Below are 25,951 nucleotides of genomic sequence, written 5' to 3'. Positions count from 1 at the left end.
AGAGAGGGAAGGGCTCTTCACTCCATCTTTCCTTGGCTTTGTGCCGGCATTTAGTCACTCTACTCCACCTCCCCACCCAACCCCAATTTTCCTAGAGCTCTAGAACGAGTGAAAGGTGGAGATTTGCCTTTGGTGGGTAGGCGGCCAGAGTTAGGAGTTTTCTGAAACGCCCTCCTGCTAACCCCAGGAAGGTAAGCCTCTCCCAAGGTATCAAACAGGACACAATTTAGCCGTTGTACTTTTATTCACATCGTGTATTTTGGCATTTTCCAGAGAAGGACAAGGAAGAGACAGGGTGGGGGAAAGACTGAGGCAGGAGGGCAAGGGGGGCGGTCCCTATTTCCCTCACATCCCTCCTTGACCAACCACACAGGGGCAAACAAAGGGGGAGGGGAGGCACAGGTGATCGCTCCACTGGGAGAGGATGCACAAAGCTACACCCACGCGCACAAACGAGACCCCTCCCTCCACACCAGGGGGCTGGGCGGGTCGACACAGAGAAGCAGAGCACTGTGGATTCCCGGGGCAAGGGAAGCAACAAAGTCTCCTTACAGACAGGTGGCCGGCCCCTCCCGTCCCCGAACTGCTCCATCCCCAGAGTCTATCGCTGCCCCTCTGCTCTGCCCAGCCATTCTCCCACGGCCTCCAGCTTCTTCCCTGCTGCTGGGGACAAAAGGAAAAAGGGTATAGAGCAGAGGGGCTGAAGTCCATCCCTCAGCCCCTCTCCCTCATGCCAGGTGGTCTTCCCCTGCCCTCATTGGTAAGGGGTGAGGCAGGCTCTTAGCTGGCCACTCTCTGGTAGAAGTAGATGTAGCCCAGGTCCTTGGGCGGCTTCTCGGAGGCACACACTTTCTGGTCATTGTAGATCACCCATCTGGGGAAGTGGGGAAAACAGAAAAGGATGAACAAACTGGGCATTCCAAGTGGCATCATGTAGTCTCTCAGACATGGCCCCTGGAAGTGCTCTCCACATTCTCTGCCCGTACCCCAAATCCACAGCCCAGGCACCACGTGCCTTAAGGGAGCTTCACAACCTCACAAGGGTCACGGACCCTATTATGTCTTCAGATCCTCCAGTACCTTTACAACCACCCCCCACCCATTCCAGGGAGGCAGGGGGTTGGTAAACTTTTTCTGGCAAGGGCCAGATAGTATTTGAGGTTCTGCAGGCCCTCTCTCTGGTCTCCGACACAACAACTCAACTTTCCTGCCACAGCGTGAAAACAGGCACAAATAACACATAAACAAGTGTGTCCAGGTTCCAGTGAAAATTTATTTACAAGGGCAGGGGGCCTGGCCAGGCACGGTAGCTCATGCCTGTAATCCTAGCACTTTGGGAGGCCGAGGCAGAAGGATCACTTGAGCTCAGGAGTTCAAGACCAGCCTGGGCAACATAGTGAGATCCCATCTCTATTTTTTAAAAAAGCTGGTGGCCAGATCCAGCCCTTGGACCAATCACTGCTGCAAGACCTTCTGTCACTCTCTGGCACTTTATGTCCCCATCAGGCAGTCCCTTCACCTTCACCCACAGCTATCCCAAGGACTTCCAAATGGCCCTCCTCATTCCCACCACCATTCTCCGTTCAAAACGCATGTGGCCAGCGCTCACCTGCCTTCCTTCTTGATGTGGCAGACGTAGTGACCACACATGGTAGAGGTGCCCATGTGACTAATGAAGGCAAAGAGCTGATACTCTAGGGAAGGAGAGAGGGGGTCAGAGAAGGAAACAGAAGGGAATGCTTGAGTGACAGCCCAAAGATCCAGGCAACAGCTCAGACTCAGGACAGGAGTTTCAGGGAATGTGAGGCAGGTACTGGGCCAGAGCGTGTCTCCATGTCAGACAACCCCACCCTCAGATGCCACGTTGAGGTAGAGAGAAGCCCCTGACTCCTGAGGAGGGCAGAGCTGCCTGAATGAGGGATCTGGTGTAGCAGACTGACCAGATTCCACCAAGCCTGTCCTGCTTCCTGGGGATACTCACTTCCAGGACCATCCCGGACTTTAGGTCCCACCGGCACAGACTCAGAGATGGAGTCGGCAGCCGAGCGGCCCTCTGAGATGTCCATGGCAGCTTCAGCGTCCAGGTCGTCAATGTGACTGAAGATCCAGTCCACAGCCCGTTCTAAACTATTGTTCTTGGAGAGGAAGGAAGCATTACATTTTTTCTTTTTTTTTTTTGAGACAGAGTCTTGCTCTGTCGCCCAGGCTGGAGTGCAGTGACGCGATCTGGGCTCACTGCAAGCTCTGCCTCCCTCCTGGGTTCACACCATTCTCCTGCCTCAGCCTCCCAAGTAGCTAGAACTACCGGCGCCCGCCACCACGACCGACTAATTTTTTCTATTTTTCAGTAGAGACGGTTTCACCACGTTAGCCAGGATGGTCTCGATCTCCTGACCTCGTGATCCACCCGCCTCGGCCTCCCAAAGTGCTGGGATTACAGGCGTGAGCCACCACGCCCGGCCAAACAGAAGCATTACTTTTTTTTAACAAGTTCTGGGGCAAAAAAACCCCAGCAGTGAACGCAGGCCTCAGGTCCTTCATCGCAGCCACAAAAGAGTGGTGCCCAGCCTTGACCAGACCATACCTGTTGTCTTTGGTCTTGCTCAAGAAGGATGGCCCCTCATTCCCACCCCCTTCTTCCCCACTGGCCCCATGTCCTTAGCTGGGGCAGCCCATACCGTGGCCCGCAGCGCTTTCAGGGCCTGGTCCCGGGAGAAGCCCATGGAGACAATGGTGGTCACACAGTCCTCGGGAGGGGGGTCGGCTGCTGCGCTTGTGGAGCCCGGCCCACTAGAGCCAGGCAGGATGAGGGGGTTTGCAAAATCTGTGGATGTGAAGGGGTTGATGTGTTTGGGGGAGGATGGAGGCCCTGCCCCACCCTGCTCCCCACCCCAGCCTACCTGGATCATCCATGTGTGACATGACCCAGTTCATGGCGGCCTCGGCCCCGCTGTTGCCCGTGTAGTAGACAGCTTTGCGGCAGGCGTCCATAGGGAAGCCCATCTCCACCAGCTGGATGATGACTGATTCATCCAGCATGGGCGCTGTAATGGGAATTGTGGGTACACGGACCGACTGATTGGGCCACTGTTTGCTCCTCCTCCCTCCCACAGGCCAGGACCCAGCCCTCTTCCAATCACCCATTCCATGCATTTTTCTCCCATGGATTGGCACCTTATCCCAAAACTAAAATGACCACACGATTGTAATGTGGGTCCCTGCCCATGCTCACAGAATGGGCCCTGTTTCTGGAGTATGATACCCCCACCCTACCCAAACCAGGGAGGTAACAAGGACAGAGAGGCCACTAGCTGGTACTGCTGCCATCCACACCCAGAAGGTGGCTGGGAGTGCTGTGGTGAGGCCCCATGTCAAAGAGGGCAGAGGAAATTTGAAAGGGAGGACAGGAGAAACACAAAGGACAGGGGCAGGGGATGCAAGGCAGAGAGGCCCCCATCAGCACGGGAAAGAGACAGGCAGGAAGAAGAGTCACTAACATGTCGGAGAGGAGAAGTGAGGGGAGCAGAAGGAGTCTTCGTCTTCGTTGCCATAGAAACCAAGGCTACCTTTGGGCTCATCCGGAGTGACCAGGGGTGGGGCAATGTCTGGCAGCTCCTCTTCTCCGGGCTGCAGCCCTGTGCCCCTCAACTGGGAGATGTCAAGCTCCTCTGGCATCTCGATGGACACATCTGTGGGAAAAGGGTCACCTCAGCAGCTCCCGGAGGCCCACCTGGAAAGTGATTCGGGAACCTCAATCCCCTGCCCCCTATGTTAGAACTGTTCTGTAAAGAGGAGCTGCTAAAAGCACGGCACCCATCTTATAGGGGTCCCAGTATAAGACAAATAATACTAAGCCTGGGAGTCGGGAGGCCAGGATGCTGGTCCTAGATCTACCACAAATAATCTATGGACAGGGCAGGGGGCCTAGAACTCGTGAGACAGAATGATTTTATATTCTTGTGAGTCTCAACTTCCTTATCTAGAAAATGAAGGTACATCACGAGTTCTCAAATGACAGTCAGGGACCTGTAAGACTCACGAGAATTAATTGTTTCAAGATTATCAAATGAAAACATCTTACCAATTATTAAAAAAAAACTACAAAAATCACTTTTGGTTGTAAATCATACCTATAACAATCAAAGAAGTCTTTTAATATTTTTAGTTAGTGCTTTCAAACTAGATACATTTTGAAACATTGAAGGTGATTTTTTTCCCCTTTCAGAGAAAACTTTGAGAAACACTAGTTTATATGTGTTAAAGCCCCTTCTTTTTCTAGCATTTTCTGCGTAACCTCCCTCATTCCAGCAGCCATACCCAGTTTCTTGGGCACCCAGTCTAAGCCGAAGGTGAACTTCTTGATCTGGATGACCAGGTAGTCAGGGAATGAGGCAAATCGCGTGGTCCTAGAGAAGAGAGAATGTGCTGGTACCCAGAGAATCCCCAGGGTTTTCCTCTCCTGAAACTCGCACCTGGGGTTCAGCCACTCATGTAGAAGTCCCAATAACCCAGAAGATCCTCCATATTCTTCTCTTTCCCTGGGCAGGTGTCTAATGCCTGTCCTCAGCCAACAAGGAGCAGTAGAGGCCAGAAGGAAGGCTGTCAACAAAAAAAAGAAAAAGAAAAAAGCCCAGGCGTGGTGGCTCATACCTGCAGTTCCAGCAATTTGGGAGGCCAAGGCAGGATGACTGCTTGAGCCCAGGAGTTAAGAGACCAACCTGGGCAACATAGCGAGACCCCGTCTCTATGTAAAGGAAAAAAAAAAACCCCACACACAGAGGAAGAGCTGTTTCACTGGCAGGAGCAGCAAAGGGCTAGGCAGCTGACTCCCCGAGACCAAAGCCCCTTTTCAGGTCTCACACCCATGCCAGGTGCCAATGGCTAGGCACAAAGTGGGGCTATTTGCTGAAAATCCAAATTCTGCCCACAGCTGATCCTAAGTGCCTGTGCTCAGCCATGACTGAGGGGGAGTGAAGAGAGGCTACGCTACAAAGAGCCCCTGTGCCACAGGAGAAGAGGGAGTGGTTGGGGCAGGACAAGGTGACAGATAGTGTCAGCACCCATGTCTCCCCCTACTAGGGCACCTTGGTTCCATCAGGGCCAGATTACCAGCCCAACTGATTCAACCCTGAGATTCCAACCACAAAGGGATGAAAGAACAGGGAAGAGGCAGAAATATCCTGTGGGATGGCTCTGCCATAGACCCACAGCCTCAGGCCCCGACCAGAGGACTTACTTGACAGCTACTGACTTGGCCTGCAGGGCCGTGCTCCAGAAGTCATCAACCTGCTCAGGGGCCCCGTAGGCCTCCAGGCAAGAGCTGAAGGGCACCTGGGCCCGAACCAGTTCTGGCAGTGCCATCTTCTCCTCTTCGGCTTGCCGCTTCTTTTCCTCGTACTCCAGAAGCTCCTCTGGTGACAGAATGGGTTGGTGGATCCTTCGGAGGGTGCTGCTTCTTTGCCTCCTTAGCCTCTCCCTACTGGCTCTGTGTCCGTATTTCGGTTCCTCTACCCTTCCAAAGCACCCCCGACACATGTCCAATATATCTCGCCTGTTCCCACGCAGCTCTGCTAACAAGCTGTGTCCACTGCGCGAGGTTAATCCTATCTACTCCTGGTGGCCCAGACTGGAACCTTGGCTGGTGGAGCAGGGCATTCCATGGGCTGTGCTCCCATCAGGTGCCCAAGCATTCCTCCTAGACCTTAGCCTCCCACCGTGCCAAGGCCTTGCTGATGGAGCAGCCTACCTTTGTTAAGGGCTGCATCCATGGGCACAGGCAGCTGCATGATGTAGTCAACTCGCTGGGTGTACTTCACCTTCTCTGTGGCGAGGCACTTGATCTTTTCCTCCACCAAGAAGCGGAACACTTCATTAGGATTTTCAGAGCTCCGGCAATTCCTCTATGGGAAAGAGGCAGGGTAGGGATGTCTGGGCAGCCACGGAACAGAATGGGGCCTGAAAGGTTCATGGGAGAGTCAGGGAAACAAGGCAGACTACCACTCAGAACTCAGGGACACAAGAGCAGAGCAGAAACCTTCCCTAATTCACCAACCCCTCCCCATTTCTGGCCCCATCCCTGCACTGAGGGACTGCGTTGGAACACGCTTGTATTTTTCTTTATAAGCAGTAAGTATTCTCTTATCATTGTCTTTGGCTGTAATCTGAATTGGGCTTCGAGCCCATCAAGGGTAAGGATCATCACCTTCACTCTCCTCCTCAGGTGCAAGCACTGTTCACAGGGACACAGACTGTTGGGGTTCAGGGATGGGACTGGGTTGGGGCTGATAGAGGGAGAAATGGGCAAGAAGGAGAGTGAGTAAATTGCAGGAAGATGGGGGTGTGCCATCTTCCCAGCCCTTACCTCCACCATGTTGATAAGGTGAAGGAAGAACTCCTGGGCATCCTGCTGCCGGTTGGTGGAGAATTCAGGGTGGCCCTTGCCGATGAGGGCCTTGAACATCCGAGGGGCAATGCCATCTTGAACTTCCTGGGAAGAGTCAGGGCAGGGACTCAGCTGGGGCTCAGTGGCCATCCAGGGGCCTTCTTTAGACATCTCCCAGACCTCAGCTTCCCCACAATCCCAGGGCCTGAAAGGGACAGAGTCCTAGACGCACCTTCTGTTCTGGCACCCGCTCCCCATCGCCCGACTCCGGTACTGGCTTGGAATACTCCCCGGAGAGAAGGCCATGGCCCAGCTTGGCCCTGCATTAATAACCAAGAAAACATTTTGCTTCATTTCGCTTCAGTCAACTAACGACCCTGTGTGTCCCCAACTCAACCGCCTCCTCATGGCTCTCCCTAGCTAACTCTCAACAATGTGAAAAACCTTAGATTCTACAGGAACCCAGCTCAAGACAGACAACATGCCAGAGGGCAGTCACCCGAATGCTCCTAATAGGCCAGTGGTGGCCGTGCGTGGTGGCTCAAGCCTGTAATCCCAGCACTTTGGGAGGCCGAGGCAGGCGGACCACGAGGTCAGGAGATCGAGACCATCCTGGCCAACATGATGAAACCCCGTCTCTACTAAAAATACAAAAAAAATTAGCTGGGCGTGGTGGCTTGTGCCTGTAGTCCCAGCTCCTCAGGAGACTGAGGCAGGAGAATCACTTGAACCCAGGAGGCAGAGGTTGTAGTGAGCCGAGATCGCGCCACTGCACTCCAGCCTGGCAACAGAGCAAGACTCTGTCTTAAAAAAAAAAAAAAAAAAAAGGCCAGGGGTTAAAGTGCTGTGCCCCCAGGAGGTCATGGAGGAGGAAGGTATACGGCCGTAACTCTCAACAGCTTTCCTACATAGGACCTGGTTACATACACCTGGGTGCTGAAGTCCTGGGTAGGGTCCGTTGGGGCATTCTGGAAGATCTTCTCCAGCTTATCCACATACCTAAAAGTCAAGGGAAGGACAGTTGGAGGGGCTCTGGCCTGAGCTCCGAGGAAAAGGGAAGGGAGCAAACATTTACTAACTCTGTGAACGGGCTCCCCTCAAGAGTGGGGAGTTGCTGTGGGTGAACCTTGGAGTCGCTTCTCTCCAGCAACCTGCCTGTTCTCCCCTTCTCAACTATGTCCAATGTGCAAGCACACTCGGCGGCATAGGAGCCAGGGAGGGGGAAGGCAGCCGGGATTAGGATAAGTGTAGTTCACATTCTATTGGACAGAACCTGTTGACATATTCTGAGCATTCACCTTCTAATTGTTCCCCAAATTCGAAAGTAAACTCATTTCTGCTGAGAACCTGCCTTTATTCTTAGTGTGCCAAGCCCCCCTCCTCCCCGAGTGCTACATGTCCATGTTAGATGCTCATCTGATGTCACTGCCCTAAAATAAGGACCATCTGCTAACCCTTGAGTCTGTCAGAAGGCCACAGAGCCCTGGGACTTGGCACTCTGCACTATCAGTGGGGTTTGTGTGTTGGGGTGCTGGTGGTACAGCTCCCTAGCTTGCTCCCCTCACAGCATGTCAGCCAGAGTGTGACAGGAATTATTCTTTTTTTTTTTTTTTTTTAAAGAGAAGACAGGGTCTCGTTATGTTGCCCAGGCTGGTCTCAACCTCCTGGGTTCAAGCGATTCTCCCATCTTGGCCTCCCGAAGTACTGGGATTACGGGTGTGGGCCAACACACCCAGCCGATAGGTACTACTCTAAGACCAGAATCAAACACAGAGGTGCCAAGGGCAGCTGAAGGAGGAGTATGCCCAGAGGGTGCTGACCAGGAGGGGGCCTGGGGAAGGAGAGGGCACTACTCACTTTCTCTGGAAGTCAGGGATGCTGAAGAGCACCTGGACCACGGAGTTGAGGTAGCAGCTGTTACCCAGGTTCCGGATGCCTGTGTAGCCAGGTCCAAACAGGGGCTTGAGTGGCACACCTGACTCCTGGATCAGCTCCCATTCACCAATCCGCTGGTTCATGTCTATCTCCAACTCGGTCATCGTCTTGTCTGTCTGTGTGAGAAGGGGCACTTCAGGCTGAGTGAGAAACTCAACCCTGTAGTTTTTACCTTGATCTCTGAGAGTCTAGGATGATACTCAACCGTGGCCTGGCATTTGTGGAATTACAGGCTCAAACATGGGAGGTATGTCGAGTATCGTCCAGTTCAAGTTCTGGAAGGCCACACATAATTGTCCCAGAGGCCCGTTAGTCATTAGGGCCTCTGCTTGAATGAGGAATACAAATTCCTTCTACCTGAAATGTTTTTCCCATCCTTAAGTTACCCCTAACCTCCTTCACATTGTCACTTAGGCATCGCTTCCTCAGGGAAATGTCCCTGATCCCTAAACTAGGCCAGGTCACCCTGCTGTTAATTACTGTAGTACCCTCTGCCTCTCTTTCATAGTGCCCACCATAGTTTGCAACTATTCACTTATCTGGGAATGTGACTAATGTCTGCCTTTTCTTCTAGAGTAGAACTCTTATAAGCAAAAATCACATCTGTCTTATTCACACAGCATCTAGCACATAGTAGGTACTCAGTACTATTCACTGAATAAATGATTTTAGATATTTAAAAGAAGCCTGTGTATCTTGGGGATGGGGTTAACTAGAAGATTTCTCCAAAACCCTACCTCAGCCTCAGGCAAAGAGGAAGGGCCCTCACAGGGACAGGAAGTAGAAGAATCTGAAGTTGAAGGGGGTCTCACCTTCTGCATCTTCAGCATATCGATGCCGAAGTGGGACAGGTGCTCAGCCAGGCTGGGGTCCAGGACCATGTCATCCTCATCATATGAGTACACGTCTAGAGCAGGAAGCAGGAAGAGAATCAGGGGAAGTGGCTCAGGACTAGCCTGGCCACCATCCCATCCCTTGCACAGAAGGGACTTGAGGGGACAGAAGGAGAGCCAGTAAGGTCCACCCTCTTAGTTCCCTTGAATATGAGTAATATGAGTGAGGTCATGGCCCTTCTGGGGCTGACGGTCAGGGAAGACAGATGAAACAGGGTGAGGGTTGGAATTGATTGTGATTCTGATTCTAGCTGTATAGGATAAGGTAAGACAGGCTTGGTAGGAAAGGGATGAGGATTTGAGTGGGGAGTAATTGAAAATTTAGTCTCATCTGCAGTATTTTCCTTTTTTGAGACAGGGTCTCTGTAGCCCAGGCTGGAGTCCAGTGGTGCAATCATAGCTCACTGCAGCCTCAACCTCCTGGGTGCTCAAATAATCCTCCTACCTCAGCCTCCTGAGTAGCTGAGACTATAGGCAGGAGCTACCACACCCAGCCAATTTTTCTTTTTTCTTTTTTTGGAGAGATGAGGTCTCACTATGTTGCCCAGGCTGGTCTCGAACTCCTGGGCTCAAGCAATCCTCCTGCCTTGCCTCCCAAAGTGTTGGGATTGCAAACATGAGCCACCGCACCTGACTATTTTCCTTTCTTATCAAGATAATGCATTCATGTATTATACATGTCACATGAAATTACTAACAAATGAAATACATTTAAGCACGAGAGTGGCTGGAGCAGGGGAGGCTGTACCAGCTCCATCAGGGGTGATGGTGCCCAGCTTGACAGCTAACGGGTAGCCTGTCTCCCGGTAGTGCTCCACGGCGTGGTTGTTGCCCCCACTGCCGTCGAAGTAGCGTCGCCCACAGAGGATGGAGCCATCAGTCAGGTTGAGCCACAGGTTCTCTCTCATGTCACACTTGGAGCACTTCCAGCCACTAACCCAGGGAGAAGAGAATCAGTGGAAATGTGGGTCGGGGATTTGAGGGAGGGGCAGAGGGAGGGGCAGAGAGAGGGGGCTCTGCAGGCCCCCTGCCAATCCAAGGTCTCTCTCTCTTCTCCTCTGGCCATCCCCATGTCTTGTTCATTTCCAAGTTTCCCTTCCTGTCCTGCTCCCTACCCTCTCTCCGACCAGATCCCCCAGAAAAGTGGGCTCCTTGTCCTCGCTCTGGGGGTGGTGCCCGAGGCAGAGGGGCCAGGCCTCACCAGGGAGGGATTCGAGCAGGGTTGTCCAACTGCTTGAGGCTGAAGGCATGCTTAGACACCTGCCGTACTTCCCCATCCCATGCCTGCACCTCCTGCTTGCGGGAGGCTGAGTCGGCCGACAGTAGGGCCTCCACTGCACTGGTCACCTGGGGGAAGCAGAGGGTCAGAGGCAATACCCAACCCCCTGCCCCACATGCCCCTCTTCCCCTTGGCCTTCAGCTTTGTCAGTGCTTGCCTAAGACACCACTACCCTGGCCCATCTTGCTCTAGAATCTTGGGTAGCTTGCGGGGGAGTCATACCCGATCTCTGACAATGTCAGGCAGTCCCCCTAGTCCATCCCGGGCAATCTCCAGGTAATCTGGCAAAATGACAATCTTCACATCCTCGTCTAATTCAAACTTCTCCTCGCTAAGGTCAAACCCGCCTTCAACACCTGGAAGGATAGGGAAGAAGAGGGAGAGTAGAGCAATGACAACAGGTCAATGTCCCTCCTCCGAGCCAGCACCTCACTTGCCCCATCCAGAGTTCTAGGGCCATCAATCAGGCCCAATCTTTGGGGCTTTCCTGGTGCTGCTGAGAGCCAGAAAGACCAGCTCAGGGACAAGAACAGGACTGCAGTGGTGCTCACCAATAGCCAGCCGCGTGGGCTTCTTCCGGGGTGGGTCTCCAGTGCCTGTAGTAGGGTCCTCCTCTTTCTGCAAAGAAGCAGGAAGGGCCGGATCAGCAATGAGCACGAGTGAGGGAACAAGTCAGGAGGAGGGAGGGAAGGAGGTAGTGGTTCATCTCAGAATAAAGCTAAAAAACATCTGTGCCAAGCTTTAATGACACAGAAGTAGGTGAAAAAAAGAAACTGAGTCCAATAGGAGGTCAGAATGGAACAGATAGAGTGGAACAGAATGTACCCAGGCCTTGCCCCAGCCCTGTCCCTACCGGGCGCCGGGTCCGCCGGAGGTGCAAGTAGACTCGCTGGCCGGTCTTATTGAAATGTCTCTCCACATACTGTTTCCCGAAGCCCAGAAATGTGTTCATACAGATGTAGAGGCCCCCCTCAGACTCCTGTAGGACAAGAGGTAAGGGTGAAAACACGAGGATGTTATGAAGCCTGGCGAGGTGAGGAAACCAAAACCTGGAGTCAGAAACTGCTGGGTTCCGGAAGAAATGCTGTGTTCTCTAACACTGGGTGGCCCCTGGCAAGTTATTTAGCCTTTTAGGACCTGGGACATAGCTAAGATTCTCCCCATTTCCTCCCATGACTTTGATAACAACCAACAAGGACATCGGGGGCTGGGGAACACCAGCTCATCTTCGCCATTCAACAGCAACACCAGTCACCATTTATCTTTCCACCTGCTCCTTCTCGGGCTGTGGAGCTCTTTAATCAATCACGGAGGACTTCCTTCACCTCCTTCCTGGGGCTAACAAATCCAGAAAGTAAATGGGGATCAAATACTGTGGACTTCCAGTGCTGGAGATTACATTCAAAGGGAAAAAGGGTCCCTTCATGGGAGAGGAAAGACTTTCTCATGTCAGACACTGAACCCAAACCAGGGACACCTAAGACAAACCCTATCTGATCTCCATGATTCAGAAAACCTTCCACAGCGGAGGAGCAGAGATTCCAGCACTTGACAGTATATCTGATCCGAGTGTGCCAGCAAGCAAAATTACCTTTCCTTTAAAAAAAAAAATTATTTTAGAGACACTGCACTCTGTCACCCAAGCTGGAGTGCAGTGGCACTATCATAGCTCACTGCAGCCTCAACCTCCCAGGCTCAAGTGATCCTTCTGCCTCAGTCTCCAAAGGAGCTGGGACTACAGGCACATGCCACCATGCCTAGATTTTTTTTTTAAGAGGTGGGGTCTCGCTATGTTGCTTAGGCCGGTCTTTAACTTGTGGCCTCAAACAATCCTTCCACCTTGGCCTCCCAAAGTGCTGGGATTACAGCGGTGAGACTAAACATCCAGCGAAAAAGACCTTTCTTTTACCACACTCTACCAGGTAGTTGAACCCTGGTCCACACTGTGAGTCTTCTTCCTCCTCTCCTGCTGAAGTGTGGCTTCCCGGGGAACAATGACTTGTTAGGGACTCACAGCTAAACCTGCACCCAGTCTGGCAGGGTCATGAAGTCCAGCATTCCATAGCCACCACACTCTCTCCTCTGCCTCCCCTCTGACCAATAAGATCCCTGCTGAAGTCCCCCAACAATCACCAGTCTCAAAGCCATCCCCGTCCGACAACAATCTCACAACACTTGCTGAGATAGCTCGAACACACATAACCCATGAAAACAGGGACAGACGGGTGTCCACCCAGAAACACAGCTAAGAACGGAGGATGGGCTTCCCCCAAAGCTGATCACGTTTTCCACTGACTTTGTAAAGAGTGATGGAGAAGGTGGAGGAGGAAATTGGAGACAATAAGGGTCTTCCCTCAGATCCAAGTCTTTGAGCAACAACAGGCATCCTCTTCCACGAATAAAAGTCTCAGTGGCCTTGAACATTTCTCTACTGTGATATGAAGAATAGTGCACTGTCTAAGGTAGTTCTTGGTCCCATAGATTGCTCTGTACCACTTCCTAGAACAGTGTGTACTGCAAGTTCATGAACAAATAGAGCATTTCTCACCGGGGAGGTCAACTAAGCTCTTTCTACCATGAGCCCAATTTGAAGGTAACCAAATATGCTGGAAGTTGGTTAGCAAAGAACTAGGGCACACTGACAATCTCTTGACTTGGGGTGAAAGAGGGAAAGTGTCAGAAGATTACAAAAACCCTTTTTGGATTATTCAAAGCAGTTACTAAGGAGAGAGACAAGAGTGAATATAAGTGTAAAGAGGGACCCACTGACTTCCACCACCTGCTGGTAATTTAAGAAAAACCCTTCCCTCCTGGGAAGAATGTGGGAGCTCTGAAGTGATTAAACTCCTCTGTTGGAAATTAAAGATGCTGATTTCACCAAGGATTGGGAACCCCGGAGCTCTGCTCCGCGCAGTGCTCTTTTACCTCTGCCAAAGCCAGACTTCAGAGAAGCAGCACATTGTCTGAGGCCCAGATCAAAGCCTAGCAAACCAAGCAAACCACAAATCACAGTGATGATCCTGAACTGGGCCTCACATCATGCTGTTCTACTCAGTACTGGTGATGCAGTAATGAAGGCTTTCCACTCTGACTTGCAGTTTTCAGGCCATGAGCTGGTCTGGCAGAATACCCTGGGCAGGGCCCAGCAGCTTGAGGGGAGGGGTGGTGAGGGGGGCGGATCCCAACCAAGCTGCTGCCTTCTCAGTTCAGGCCCCAAAGAGCCTCGGCTTGAGGGTGACATAGGGAAGGCAGAACTGCAGGAAGGGAGGTACCAGGTGGAGCCCGCAAAACGTGAAGCATGGTGTGGGAGGTGGCTTTGTGTAACTAGCCAAGAGTGGGAGCGGGATGGGAAAGAGGCCTTAGCATCCTCCGAGAAAGAAACCACCTCTCTAGGAATACTTTAAAAGGGGTTATCTCAGCTGTCTGCGATAGGTTGGGGGGGGCGGGGGAAGGGTAGGGGCTGCGGCCATTGCTCACTTCAAAGAAGAAACGACTAGAGCTTTCCTCTCCTCTTTCCTCCCCTCCCCGCCCCCTGTCCGTTTTAACCACGGGGTGGAGGCTTTCTAACTCTGCCTTTCTCAGAACCGGACTTCTTGAGAGCCCACTCCCAGACTATATTAACCGCCTAGGAACTGCAGTCCCCACCCCCAACTTCAACCCCGGCCGAGAACAGTGGGGAGTCGTCCCCATCACTTCTACACGAGACTACAAATCCCGGAGAGCCGTGCGCGGCAGACAAGGCCGACTGCCAGGTTTTCTCAAGGGTCCACTTGGGGGATGTAGTCCGACGGTCGGGCTGCGCCCCTAGCTTAGAACGGCAACGAAGGCAGTGAGTGACTACAATGCCCACAGTGCTCCACGAAGCGGGGAGCTGGAAAGGTGAGCGCGGCGGCTTCCGGGGACGGTAGTCACACGACAGCCGCAGTTAATGAAAGGCAACGGCAGAGTGGAGCGTGGGAGACCACAAGTCCCATGGTGCATCGCAGGGAGGCGGTAGCCCAAGCCTTGCAGGCCCCGGCGGAATGACCAGGGCGATGGAAGGAAGTCGTGCTCGTTGCGGACGTGGGGAATGGGCTTACCGGCGTGTCGAAGGAGAAGGCGCACTCGTCTTTGTGGACCCGGTCTCCAGCCTTAGGGACCCGGATCGTCGGTAATACTGACAGCAGCGCCTCCTCACTCAGCTCCGCCATGACACCGGCAGCAGCTTCTCCACACACGGCGGCTCCCACCGTTCCCAGTCCCCTCCCCTGCCCCTCCCGTCCAATGAGCGCCACTCGTTAGGGGCATGCGCCGCGGGGACGACGCGCGAGAATGGCAGTTGGACGGAGCCTGCCTGCCGGTGCTCCGCCCCTGCCCCGCGCTTGACTGACGCCAATGAGAAGCGCTCCTAAGGCAATTGATGGTTGAAAGAACCAATCCCACTCCTCCAGGGCGGGAGCGCACGTAGAGCAGCTAGGTGGGCTTCGGAGTTGCAGCTGCTGCAGCTCCGCAGCTGCTCCGGCTCCGGGACCCTTGGAGTCCCTTCGCGTGCCTTCTATTGAAGAGCAGGAACTGACGGTTGTTTTAGGCCTCTCAATTCCAGAAAGTTTCTTGGGGACCTGTCCGGTCGGAAAGTCGAGGGGCAGTTGTCTTGTATTTGAAAAGGGGGTATCCAGTGAGGCGGAGCTTGAGGGGGTTGTGTCGAGTGATTGATACAGCTGTCAACCAATAAGGCTACTATCGCTCGCCTCAGGAAAATCATCACAACTCCAGCTGGATGTGCGCATAATAGTGTAATCACTCATGATTCTATTTTGTTTAATAATTCGTTCTTGAGACTAGACGTCTCGAAAGCGAAGACTGGCACTCCTCAGTCTGCCACGGACGGCTCGCAGGCCGATACTGAACAGAAGCACCCTTATCAAGGAGGCGTCACCCCTGGGCAAGCCTAGCATCAGTCCATTGACACCCACAGTCACCATGATAGACGTTCTCCCAGACCAACAGCTTCCTTTGGTTCGAGGCGGGTCTTACGCGAAGGGCCTATGGGATCTACGCCAGCTCAGCCAATAGGGTCAGGGCAGGGGGCGTGGCGGGAAGTTTGAAACGCGTAACATCGGGAGTTGAGCCACGAGCTGTTGTGCATCCAGAGGTGGAATTGGGGCCACGTAAGTGATTTGAATAACTTAATAAATAAGTTAGAGGGCTTGGCAGGCCCAGAACAAGCCATTTTGTCAGCTGCAGCAGTCATTAACTCCGCAGAGGCCTCTGGTCCCCTGCCAGGAAGTTTCTTCACTGGAAACTGGGAAGACAGGGTGGTTTAGGGTTGAAGGTCCGACGTAGAAGAGATAAGGGCTGAGACCTGAGTCACTTCTCACAGGCATTCCCTCCTCGTCCGGGGCTGGCCCTTGCCCCCACCCTGCAACTCCTGGTTGAGATGGGCTCAGCCAAGAGCGTCCCAGTCACACCAGCGCGGCCTCCGCCGCACAACAAACATCTGGCTCGAGTGGCGGACCCCCGTTCACCTAGTGCTGGCATCGTGCGCACTCCCATCCAGGTACTCTGGGCCAGCGTGGGAAAGGCAGAGAATGTCTGAATTCTTGGGCCTCTTCCTAACCTGATTTTGAGAGAGCCCTCATGTCCTCACCCTTATCCTGGCCTTATTTTCTGCAATCTCAATCTGTATGGGGTAGGCTGGATATCTGAGGGCCTTGGCAATTCCTTCCTGGAATATGGGGAGGAGAGGAGAGAAGAGTCAGGGCCCAGACTTGTTCTAGCCTATGGTCTTGACAGGTGGAGAGCTCTCCACAGCCAGGCCTACCAGCAGGGGAGCAACTGGAGGGTCTTAAACATGCCCAGGACTCAGATCCCCGCTCTCCTACTCTTGGTATTGCACGGACACCTATGAAGACCAGCAGTGGAGGTAAGTGTTGGGCCCAGGGAATGCTGATGAAGCTGTCATCTATTATTCTTGGGTAGGGTCCATGAAGCCATTCTCCCTTAAAGGGACCTCCATCCTCCTGCTTCGGACCCATCTCACTCTTATCTCAATATTTGGTTCCCAGCCTGGGTGCGGTGGCTCATGCCTGTAATCCCAGCACTTTGGAAGGCCGGGGTGGTCAGATCGCTTGAGCCCAGGAGTTCAAGACCAGCCTAGGCAACATGGCAAATCCCCATCTCTACAAAAAATACACACACACACACACACACACACATACACACATACACACATACACACACACAAAAGCACGGTGGCATGGGCCTGTGATCCCAGCTACTCAGGATTGCTTGAGCCCACGAGGTTAAGGCTGCAGTGAACTGTGATCACGCCACTGCACTCCAGCCTGGGGGACAGAGCAAGCCCCATCTCAAAAAAAAAAAAATTGCTCCCTTTCACCTTGATTTCCTTGATTTCTCTCTTCCCACTTGCTCACCCACCTAGGCATGAGTCCTAAGGTTCCTGTATGTTTTGCTCCTTGCTGAATGTTGTGTATCAGAAGGTCACTGTTCACTTCACTTTCTTCCTCTAGACCCCCCAAGCCCACTGGTGAAACAGCTGAGTGAAGTATTTGAAACTGAAGACTCTAAATCAAATCTTCCCCCAGAGCCTGTTCTGCCCCCGGAGGCACCTTTATCTTCTGAATTGGACTTGCCTCTGGGTAGCCAGTTATCTGTTGAGGAACAGATGCCACCTTGGAACCAGACTGAGTTCCCCTCCAAACAGGTGTTTTCCAAGGAGGAAGCAAGACAGCCCACAGAAACCCCTGTGGCCAGCCAGAGCTCCGACAAGCCCTCAAGGGACCCTGAGACTCCCAGATCTTCAGGTACAGAATCTAAAGGCAAGATGCAGGGAAGATAAACTAGGATAATGTTTTGGGATAAGGTCCACGGGTGGGTGTGGGAGGAATAAACTATAAGTCCTAGTTTTGGGTCCTTGCTTTAACTCCTTACCCACCCCAGGTTCTATGCGCAATAGATGGAAGCCAAACAGCAGCAAGGTACTAGGGAGATCCCCCCTCACCATCCTGCAGGATGACAACTCCCCTGGCACCCTGACGCTACGACAGGTAAGGGAAGAGAAGGTGAAAGCTGTTACTAGGATATCCAACATAGAGGGTGGGAGACCCTTTTGCCCATATCTTCCCTCTCCTGAACAGCAACCCCCGCAACTCATACACTGCCGTTTTCAGGGTAAGCGGCCTTCACCCCTAAGTGAAAATGTTAGTGAACTAAAGGAAGGAGCCATTCTTGGAACTGGACGACTTCTGAAAACTGGAGGACGAGCATGGGAGCCAGGCCAGGACCATGACAAGGAAAATCAGCACTTTCCCTTGGTGGAGAGCTAGGCCCTGCATGGCCCCAGCAACGCAGTCACCCAGGGCCTGGTGGTATCTGTGTCCTCTCAGCCCTTCTTTCCCAGGGATCCTGAGGAAAGGCTTGTTTCCTTAGACTCCTCAACTACCAAACTGGGACTCAGCTTTATGGGGCTTTCTTTGTGTCTTGTGTGTTTCTTTTATATTAAAGGAAGTAATTTTAAATGTTACTTTAAAAAAGTATATGTAAACCTTGCACCGAGTTTTCTGTGTGTAGAATGGCAGCCTAGAGAGCTTGTGTTCCCTGGCCTGAGCCCACTGATGCTCTGAGCCTCCTTTGCACATCTCCCTTAAACGATGGTGTCCCAGTGGCTCTGTCCTTGGCCCTTTCCTCCTGCTCTCCCTAGGTGTTTACTTCTAGGGCTTTAGCTATCACTTCCCTATATTCTGGCAACTTCCAGGTCACTCTCTCTAACCCTGACCTTTATCTAGCTGCCCTATAAGTACTTCAAAGTCAGTTTGTCTAAAACTGAATTTATGATCTTCCCCCAAAAGCTATTTCTCATTCCCTCTTCCCTATCCTTGTGAATGACAGCATTATCTACCCAGCCACCAAACCCAAACCTTGGCCATTATCTTGAATCCTTCCCTCCCAATATCCTATATCCTAGCATTTGGTCACTAAATCCTGGTGATTCCACATTTTGTTTGTTTGCTTGTTTTTTAAAGGCAGGGTCTTGCTCTTGTCACCCAGGCTGGAGTGCAGTGGCGCGATCACAGCTCACTGCAGCCTCAACTTCCTGAGCTCAAGCGATCCTCCTGTCTCAGCCTCTCGAGTAGCTGGGATTATAGGCATGAGCCACCACGCCTGGCTAATTTTTGTATTTTTTTTATAGAGATGAGGTCTTGCCATATTGCCCAGGCTGGTTTCAAACTCCTAGGCTCAAGTGATCTGCCTGCCTCAGCCTCCTGAAGTGCTGGGATTACAGGCATGAGCCACCATGCCCAGCCTGCCCAGATAATTTTTAATTTTTTTATAGATACAGGGTCTCACTATGTTGCTCAGGCTGGTCTCAAACTCCAGGCCTCAAGAGATCTTTCTGCCTCAGCCTTCCAAGGCTCTGGGGTTACAGGCATGAGCCACTGTTCCAGCTGATTCCACGTCTTTAATCTCTTCCTGATCCCTCTCCCTAACCCCTCTGTCCTGTCGCTCTTGCATTTCTTGCCACCTGCCTCCTACCTTGTTTCCCTAGTGCTAGGCCCTCCCTTTCATCAAACTACACTGCTGCTTTCTGAAAGATCTGGAGCGATCTTTCTGAGAAGCATAACTGATCGTGTTACTACTCTGCTCAGAACTCCTCAGTGGCTTCTCATTGCACTTAGGAAAAGGTCTGGACTCTCTGGCTTGGCATTCAAGACCTTCTATAATCTGATTCCTTCTCAATCTAACCCTCCTGTACAAACATGGACACCACAGGCAGGCCATAGCGAACTGCTGCACACAGTCCCCCAGCCACCTGCTGAATACCTTCTCCCCCTGACCCATCTCAGGCCTCCTCCCATAAGCCCACAAGCTGTCCAGTACCCAGCCTTTATCACAGCACCTGTTAACACATTACTGCCCTTAAATGGGACCTGGGTCTTTTTGGAACAGAAGAGAGTGGAAGGCAAACATCACAGATGTACCAGGGTGCTACAATTTATTGCAGGTGTCTTAGGAGAGAAAAAAAGGTAGAAAAAGGAGAAAGCATGAATAAGAAGACGGCCAGGACCCTAGTGGTGCCAGAGCCATAGTGACGGGGCCAAACGCCCTATACCACCCAGGTCTGGACAAAGGTAGTGGCTCTGGGGGAGGAATCCTAGGGCCTGGGGCCTCAGACTGAAGTCTGCTGGGCCTGCAAAGGGCTGGGGAGGGGCCAGTTGTCCTTGCTCATTAGGGGAGAGGCTGTGAGGACTGTGGGGAGGGAAGGCCATGGGAGGAGATGGGGCAGTTCTTTGCCCCTGTGTCCCTGATGCTGCCTCCCAAAGGCACAGTCCCCATGCTCCCCACTGCCCTCTAAGGAGAAAGCTTAGTGGGAATGGCACCTGGAATATAGAAGAGAACACCTGAATGAGATGGGGTCGGGGAGGGGGCTGCTGAGTGTCTTCATTGCCTTCCACTTCCCTTTCTCCAGCCTCCTCAGTTCCAGATTTTGAGGAAGCTGTCCCAGGAACCTGTGGCCACAGCCATCCCATCAGCTGTGACTCCCAGGCAGCTGACCCTGTTATCGTGGCCAGAGAGGATGCCTGAGGAAGAGGGAAAGGAGTCAGCCTGTCTCTCCAAGCTGATTTGGAAAGCAGTGTGTGCATGCATGCAAGTGTATGTGTGCATGGGTGTGTGTGTGGGTGTGGGTGTGGGGGGTATGTGTGCATGTGTGCGTGTGTGTGCATGTGTGGGTGTGTGTACGTGTGTGTGTGCATGTGTGCTTGAGCACATGCATGCAGGGATCCTAGACTCGGTAGGCTGGGCTCAACCCCTGAAGAAGGCTAAGAGACTGAAAGAGGATTAGCCATAGGGCAGGAGGTTCTCTGTCAAGAGCTTTGGTTGGGGGAGGGCTGGGATCAGACAGAAAGGCTGGAAGCATCTGTGTACTATGAAAAAAAGCGAGGGCACCTTGACAGGTGCTGGAAAACAGAAGGCAACCGCTTATCCTATTTGTTTGTTTCCAGATGAAGAAACTGAGGCCCATGGAGGAGTGACTTGTGCAAGGTCACTCAGAAAGTGAGCAACAGAATTAGGATTTGGATTCTGCCCCGGCCAGTGTTATTTTCATCAGCACCTGGCCTCTTGATAGAGAAGAAGCCATCCTATCTGACCAACTTCAGGCTAGTCTTAGATGAGCCCTAGGCTGCAGTCAGGGCCCTCGGGCCACTCCAGATCTCCTTGATTCTGCCTTGATTCCATGTTTCCCTGAGGCTGTCTTGCCTCTCAGTGGGTGCCCCTGAAATGCCAGGAACCCAGAACTGACCGGACAGTCATGGTCCACGGATCTCCTAGGGCAGGGAGCAGCCATGGCATTGGGCAGTGGAGAGAGGCTGCTTAGAGCAACACTGAGGGAAGACAGTCCTAGTTGGGAACCAAGGGGTACTGGATTCCGTGGGTGGAGTCACCCAGTGACAAGGGACAGCAGTAAGAGAGTCTGAAATGAGAGCTGAAGGGGGGTAGAGAATGGGGAGGGAAGGCTGGGGAGGGTCCTTCCAGCTGAGGAAGCAGCAGCCAGGGCTGGTCCTTACCCACACGCTCAGACTTCATGGAGTCCCAGACATTGCAGTTGAAGTCGTCGTAGCCAGCGAATAGCAGGCGGCCACTGAGGGAGAAGGCCACGGACGTGATGCCGCAGATGATGCTCTCATGGGAGAAGCAGATCAGCTCCTGGTCTGCCCGCAGGTCAAACAAGCGGCAGGAAGCGTCATCCGAGCCCGTGCAGATGGCCTCTCCATTGGGGAAGAACTGAGGGCACGGGTGGCAAGTGCGTCAGGGATCAGACCTGGGCAGCCCACAGCCTCTCCCGCCCTCTGCCTCCCACCTGACAGCTCCAGGGCAAGCCGCTGCTCTCAGCCTCCCTGCCTGTCCCTTCCTTGGTTTGGGGTAAGAAGCAGCCCTGCCAACACGTACCACGTGCCAGTGACTTCCCTATGCCCCTCACCCGCTCTGCACTGTACAGCGCTGCAGGCAGGCATCATTTCCACGTCGCAGGCAAGCGCACCAAGGCTTGCCTGCAGTGACCTGGCTAGAAGGGCAGACGGAGGTTGTCCCAGACTCCTAGACTACACAAGTGAGCTGGGTCAGGGTGTGCAAGAACAGGATCAAGTACAAATGCAAGGCCTGAGTCTCATTGCGAGGAAATGTCAGATAAGCTCAAACGGAGGGAGAGTCTGTAGAAAACTGGTTTGTACTCTTCAAAAATGTCAATGACATACAAGACAATGAAAGGTGGGAAAACAGTTCCAGTTTAAAGGTGACGAAAGAGATATGGCAAGGAAATGTAATGCACGTTTCCAGATTGGATCCTGGACAGGAAAAAACGTTAACTATCGTGGACACTTTTGAGGCAATTGGTGAAATTCGAATATAGACTGTACACTATAGTATTGTGTCAATGTTAAGTTTCCTGATTTTAAGACTCATACTGTGATTATGTTACAGAAGGGCTTTGTTTTAGGAAGTACTTAAGGGGTAAAGAAACATGATGTCTGCAACCGACTTTCAAAAGACACAGAAAGAAAATGTGTATCTACATCTAAGTGTGTACGTGTGTGTGTATCTATGGCTATTTTCTCTACAGAGAAAAAATGATAAAGCAAACGTGATAAAATGGGCTGGACGTGGTGGCTCATGCCTGTAATCCCAATATTTTGGGAGACTGAGGCAGGAGGATTGCTTGAGCTCAGAAGTTCCACCTCAGTCTGGGCAACATAGTGGGAACCCATCTCTACACAAAAATCAAAACATTAGTCAAGCGTGGTCACACGCACCTGTAGTCCCAGCTACTCAGGAGGCTGTGGTGGGAGGATTGGTTGAACCCTGGAGGTTGAGGCTGCAGTGAGCCATGATCGCACCACTGCATCCAGACTGGGCAACAGTGTGAGACTGTCTCCAAAAAAAGGAAAGAAAGAAAGGGCTAGGGAAGACTGTGGGCATGGTGGCTCACACCTGTAATACCAGCACTGCACTCTGGGAAGCTGAGGTGGGAGGATCGCCTCAGGTCAAGAGTTCAAGACCAGCCTGGCCAACACGGCAAAACCCAGTCTCTACTAAAAATACAAAAATTAGCCGGGCGTGGTGGCGCACACCTGTAATCCCAGCTACTCGGGAGGCTGAAGCAGGAGAATTGCTCCAACCCAGGAGGCAGAGGTTGCAGTGAGCCAAGATTGCACCATTGTACTCCAGCCTGGACGACAGAGTGAGACTCTTGTCTCAAAAAAAAAAAAAAAAAAAAGCGGGGGGCGGGGGGGCTAGGGAAGCTATGGGAGGGGCAGAGGATGTGTATTGTATGTGTTGTGGGGAGTGTGGGGGAAAGAGTTGGAGTGAAGCAGGGGTGGGGGGCGCACTCACACAGATGGCGTTGATGTCCGACTCGTGGCCAGTGAATGTCTGACGGCAGGTCCCCTCTCGCACATCCCAGAGCTTGGCGCTGGCATCGCAGGCCCCCGAAATGAAGAGATTGAAGTCAGGAGACACAGCCAGGCTCATGCAGTCACCCGTGTGTCCCACAAACACAGTCTTCTGCTGCCCAGTCTCAATGTCCCACAAGGCACTGCCAAAAGGGAGGGAGACTGTTAGAGAAAGGCCAGGCCCACTCCCGAGCCCCAACACCAGCAATGTTCAGCCTCACCACGTGGTGTCCCCCGAGCTGGTCACAATATTGTTGTCATCCAGGAAGCGGCAGCAGGAGAGATAACCTGGAGGCAGTTAGAAGGACAGTGCCCTAGCTGCAGAGCCACAGCCCACTGGAAACCCAGGGTTCCCTGAACCCCTCAGGAAGGGAGGAGAGGGTCTCTCCCTCACCTGTGTGAGCAGAAAGCTCCCGGCTGACCTTGACATTGCCCTCACGGGATTTGAGGTTGTAAATGGAACACATGTTGTCCAGCCCCCCACATGCCACAAAGTTCCCTGATGGGGCATAGGCACAGGTCATGACCCAGGAGGAGCGCAGTGGGATGGCGTGCACCTGCAGGGAGGGTGGTTTGAGCAGAGATGGGACCGGAGCCAAGCTCCCAGCTGGGCAGAGGAGGGTAGGCATAGCGCCCCTAGGAAGGATGCGGTGGTGGGGGCTCGGGGAGGCAGGGCTGGTACCTTGTTGGTGGTGTAGCTGTCCCACACGATCAGCTTCCCATCTTGCGAGGCACTTACCAGCAGCCTGGGGAGAGGGCATCCCATATCATGCAAGCCTCTCCTTCCCACCTTCCTCAATCCTGCTCTCGCCCTCCCATTCTCGGTTCCCCCCCAAGCCTCACTTAGAATCAGTGGCCCAGTGCATGGCATAGATCTTGGCCAGGTGCCCCCTTAACGTCCTCCGTGTCCGCATCTGGACTCGTCCCACCACCTCTAGGCCAGACACCAGCTGCAGAGAGAGGGGCACTGAATATCAGGGTGAGCAGTTTACATGCCCAGATGTCTGTCACTGCCACTGATCTATACAAGTTCCTGCTCTGTGCCAGGCTCTAGGTCAGGCCCCCAGCCTTAGAGAAATAAGTCTCTGTCCTGGAGTGTCTTAGACTGATGTGGGAAAGAGATGCATGCATGGCCAGGGGCGTGTTGCTAAGTGTTTAACAAGCACCTCTCCAGTGTTGGTGAGGAAGGTGGGAAGGTGATTTCCATGATCCGAATACTTGCACTTTGACCAATTTCCAGCTGCCAGTGTGAGGTCATTGGAAACAGATTTGGGAAGAGATGCACATAGCTGGCTCTCCCAAGCTGAGAGGAGCCTGCTTTCACCCACCACTGCAGCATGGCTAGCTTTTTAACTGGGTGCCTGGGCATCACCATGACCCTGAACTGCACCTCCTGAAATTTGTGGTACTATGCCCCTTGACCTCTAACCAGATTTTAGACTTAGGCTAGGGGTCCAGAGTGAACAGACTTGATTTGCCATCACTTGCTTTGCTATCTTTTTAAAAACAGTTAAAAACAATTTTTTTATATATTAAGAAGAGATCTCACTATGTTGCCCAGGCTGGTCTCAAACTCCTGAGCTCAAGCGATCCTTCCATGTCAGTCTCCCAAAGGGCTAGGATTACAGGCATGAACCACTGGGCCCAGCCTGCTTTGTTATCTCGGGCAAGTTACTTCACCTCCCTGAGTCTGTTTACTCAAGGTGTAAAATGAGGCTTATCATAGCACCTACCTTACAGAGATATCATGAAAATTCAATCAAATTAGGTATTTATGCAGTTTAGCCCAGTATCTGGCTCATAAAAAGTGTTCACTATTAACATATTTAATCCAATCTAAGATGCATCACTAAGAAAGAAAAGATGCTGTCAATTCTAATTGAAACGATGATCCACTATTGAATGCACCTTGATTTCAGAGATGTCAAAATGTGAAGAAATGTGCATCTTAGAATTGACAAAATACAGTATAGAAAACTAGCAACTAGAGTCTACAAGGGCTTTATAATTTACAAAGTACTATCGCCTCTTCATCTTCAAGGCCCTGGGAGGGGGCTGTGGTGACTCTTGTTCTACGGATGAGAATAGGAACCGCGTCTCCATCTTTTGCATCCAATACGGTGCCTGGCTCAGAGCAGGTCCCGCTAAATGTTGGTCGAATGAATTAATTAATGGGCTTCCTCACTCCAAGGACATGCTGTACTAATGCTCGGAGCAATGGGCTATTGCGGGTCAGGGAGCTCCCTTCCCCTCCCCCCATGCCCTGCCTTCAGGGGGACAGGGGGTCTTACCTCTGCCAGAGTAACATCAGCACAGGCTTTCCTGGCATCCTGCAGGGAAAGCAGACATCAGGGGAGCAAGGACGAGGTGGGGGTGGCGGGTGCATGGGCCTTCAAGGCAGATTAGACTTGGGGCTCTGGGGCTTGGGGGTCTCAAATATGCGAGCCAAGTTTAGAAAGTCCCTGGTCACTTGTAGTCACTCAAGAGCAAACCCAGCCCCCTCCCCCTGGGCCACACTCCCTCATGTCCCCAGCTCTGTTTTCTGGGGCCCCAGTGGGAGGGCTCTGGAGTTACTGCAATCTGCTTCTTGAGCTGCTCCGCTTCCTGACGCAGTTGCTCCATCTCCCCCATGGCAGACAGGTCGAAGGGTAGCTCTGGCTCCTGCCAGGAACACGCGGTCGGTGTTGAGGAACCCCCCACCAGGCTGTGCTTCTGCCCTTCGTGCCCACACCAGACTCCAAGACACAGGGAAATGACTGGGTGGCTGCACCCTCTCCCCAGCTAGGCCCACCAAGTTTGGGGTCCTTTGCATCCAGCCCCAGCCTGCCTGAGCCCTGCCTGCGCCCCAGCCCAGGAGAGCAGAGCCCAGGCCAGCTCCCTCTTACTTGGGCTCTGGCTGGACCTCGGCCGGGTTTCCAGCTCCGGTTCCTGGGAGTCTCCTTACTCCCTCAGCTGTGACGCCCGCGCCTGCCCGTCACCTGCCCAGGCTCTGCTGCCAGAGAGTGGCCTGGCCCCG

The 25,951-nt window shown here is 52.7% G+C and overlaps 3 protein-coding genes across 9 annotated transcripts; 1 reads left to right on the top strand and 2 right to left on the bottom strand.

Moving 5' to 3' along the window:
• Positions 1 to 225: 225 nt before the first annotated feature.
• USP5 (ubiquitin specific peptidase 5) lies at positions 226 to 14,737 on the bottom strand. 2 transcript variants are annotated; one of them, XM_032159469.2, is made up of 20 exons: positions 14,569 to 14,737; positions 11,343 to 11,468; positions 11,041 to 11,107; positions 10,712 to 10,845; positions 10,412 to 10,557; positions 9,959 to 10,143; positions 9,130 to 9,224; positions 8,240 to 8,433; positions 7,310 to 7,381; positions 6,615 to 6,702; positions 6,362 to 6,487; positions 5,747 to 5,900; positions 5,237 to 5,411; positions 4,318 to 4,406; positions 3,498 to 3,689; positions 2,901 to 3,044; positions 2,679 to 2,824; positions 1,982 to 2,135; positions 1,610 to 1,694; positions 226 to 874 (listed from the first exon to the last, which is right to left on the bottom strand). In XM_032159469.2, the coding sequence occupies exons 1-20, from the start codon at positions 14,677 to 14,679 to the stop codon at positions 781 to 783; spliced, it is 2,577 nt and encodes an 858-aa protein (XP_032015360.1). In that variant the 5' UTR covers positions 14,680 to 14,737; the 3' UTR covers positions 226 to 780. The 2 variants fall into 2 exon arrangements, with proteins under 2 accessions (XP_032015360.1, XP_032015361.1); XM_032159470.2 differs by having other exon boundaries at positions 3,567 to 3,689.
• A 31-nt stretch (positions 14,738 to 14,768) lies between these two features.
• On the top strand, positions 14,769 to 18,024 carry CDCA3 (cell division cycle associated 3). Of its 4 annotated transcripts, none has more exons than XM_058442288.1 (6): positions 14,769 to 15,261; positions 15,849 to 16,025; positions 16,262 to 16,391; positions 16,999 to 17,307; positions 17,429 to 17,535; positions 17,659 to 18,013. In XM_058442288.1, exons 2-6 carry the CDS (start codon positions 15,906 to 15,908, stop codon positions 17,812 to 17,814), a joined length of 822 nt encoding a protein of 273 aa, XP_058298271.1. In that variant the 5' UTR covers positions 14,769 to 15,261; positions 15,849 to 15,905; the 3' UTR covers positions 17,815 to 18,013. The 4 variants fall into 4 exon arrangements, 3 of the variants coding, with proteins under 3 accessions (XP_058298271.1, XP_058298270.1, XP_032015352.1); XM_058442287.1 differs by having other exon boundaries at positions 14,769 to 15,636; XR_009214450.1 differs by having other exon boundaries at positions 14,815 to 15,636; positions 16,999 to 17,292; positions 17,445 to 17,535; positions 17,659 to 17,790.
• Positions 18,025 to 19,462: 1,438 nt separating this feature from the next.
• On the bottom strand, positions 19,463 to 25,835 carry GNB3 (G protein subunit beta 3). 3 transcript variants are annotated; one of them, XM_058442286.1, is made up of 9 exons: positions 25,510 to 25,835; positions 25,227 to 25,265; positions 23,779 to 23,885; positions 23,618 to 23,681; positions 23,330 to 23,492; positions 23,157 to 23,223; positions 22,877 to 23,078; positions 21,055 to 21,271; positions 19,463 to 20,067 (listed from the first exon to the last, which is right to left on the bottom strand). In XM_058442286.1, the coding sequence occupies exons 1-9, from the start codon at positions 25,564 to 25,566 to the stop codon at positions 19,961 to 19,963; spliced, it is 1,023 nt and encodes a 340-aa protein (XP_058298269.1). In that variant the 5' UTR covers positions 25,567 to 25,835; the 3' UTR covers positions 19,463 to 19,960. The 3 variants fall into 3 exon arrangements, 1 of the variants encoding a protein (XP_058298269.1); XR_009214449.1 differs by lacking the exons at positions 25,227 to 25,265; positions 25,510 to 25,835 and having other exon boundaries at positions 19,467 to 19,494; positions 19,867 to 20,067; positions 23,330 to 23,681; positions 23,779 to 23,808; XR_009214448.1 differs by lacking the exons at positions 25,227 to 25,265; positions 25,510 to 25,835 and having other exon boundaries at positions 19,467 to 19,494; positions 19,867 to 20,067; positions 23,330 to 23,850.
• Between the last annotated feature and the right edge of the window lie 116 nt (positions 25,836 to 25,951).

Source organism: Hylobates moloch, unplaced genomic scaffold (genome assembly GCF_009828535.3).
Source record: "Hylobates moloch isolate HMO894 unplaced genomic scaffold, HMol_V3 SCAFFOLD_8, whole genome shotgun sequence".
Classification (NCBI taxonomy): Eukaryota; Metazoa; Chordata; class Mammalia; order Primates; family Hylobatidae; genus Hylobates; species Hylobates moloch.
This window is presented reverse-complemented; position numbering and strand designations above follow the sequence as displayed.

Excerpts from the sequence above, each read along its gene's own strand:
- USP5 (XM_032159469.2), bottom strand. The coding sequence starts at position 14,679 with ATGGCGGAGCTGAGTGAGGAGGCGCTGCTGTCAGTATTACCGACGATC. Across the intron at positions 8,434-9,129 it reads ATATGCTGAAGATGCAGAAG|ACAGACAAGACGATGACCGA; the intron begins GTGAGACCCCCT and ends CTTCTCACACAG. Across the intron at positions 6,488-6,614 it reads AGCGGGTGCCAGAACAGAAG|GAAGTTCAAGATGGCATTGC; the intron begins GTGCGTCTAGGA and ends GACTCTTCCCAG.
- CDCA3 (XM_058442288.1), top strand. The coding sequence starts at position 15,906 with ATGGGCTCAGCCAAGAGCGTCCCAGTCACACCAGCGCGGCCTCCGCCG. Across the intron at positions 16,026-16,261 it reads TCGTGCGCACTCCCATCCAG|GTGGAGAGCTCTCCACAGCC; the intron begins GTACTCTGGGCC and ends TGGTCTTGACAG. Across the intron at positions 16,392-16,998 it reads TATGAAGACCAGCAGTGGAG|ACCCCCCAAGCCCACTGGTG; the intron begins GTAAGTGTTGGG and ends TTCTTCCTCTAG.
- GNB3 (XM_058442286.1), bottom strand. The coding sequence starts at position 25,566 with ATGGGGGAGATGGAGCAACTGCGTCAGGAAGCGGAGCAGCTCAAGAAG. Across the intron at positions 25,266-25,509 it reads AGCTCAAGAAGCAGATTGCA|GATGCCAGGAAAGCCTGTGC; the intron begins GTAACTCCAGAG and ends CTTTCCCTGCAG. Across the intron at positions 23,493-23,617 it reads ACAGCTACACCACCAACAAG|GTGCACGCCATCCCACTGCG; the intron begins GTACCAGCCCTG and ends CCCTCCCTGCAG.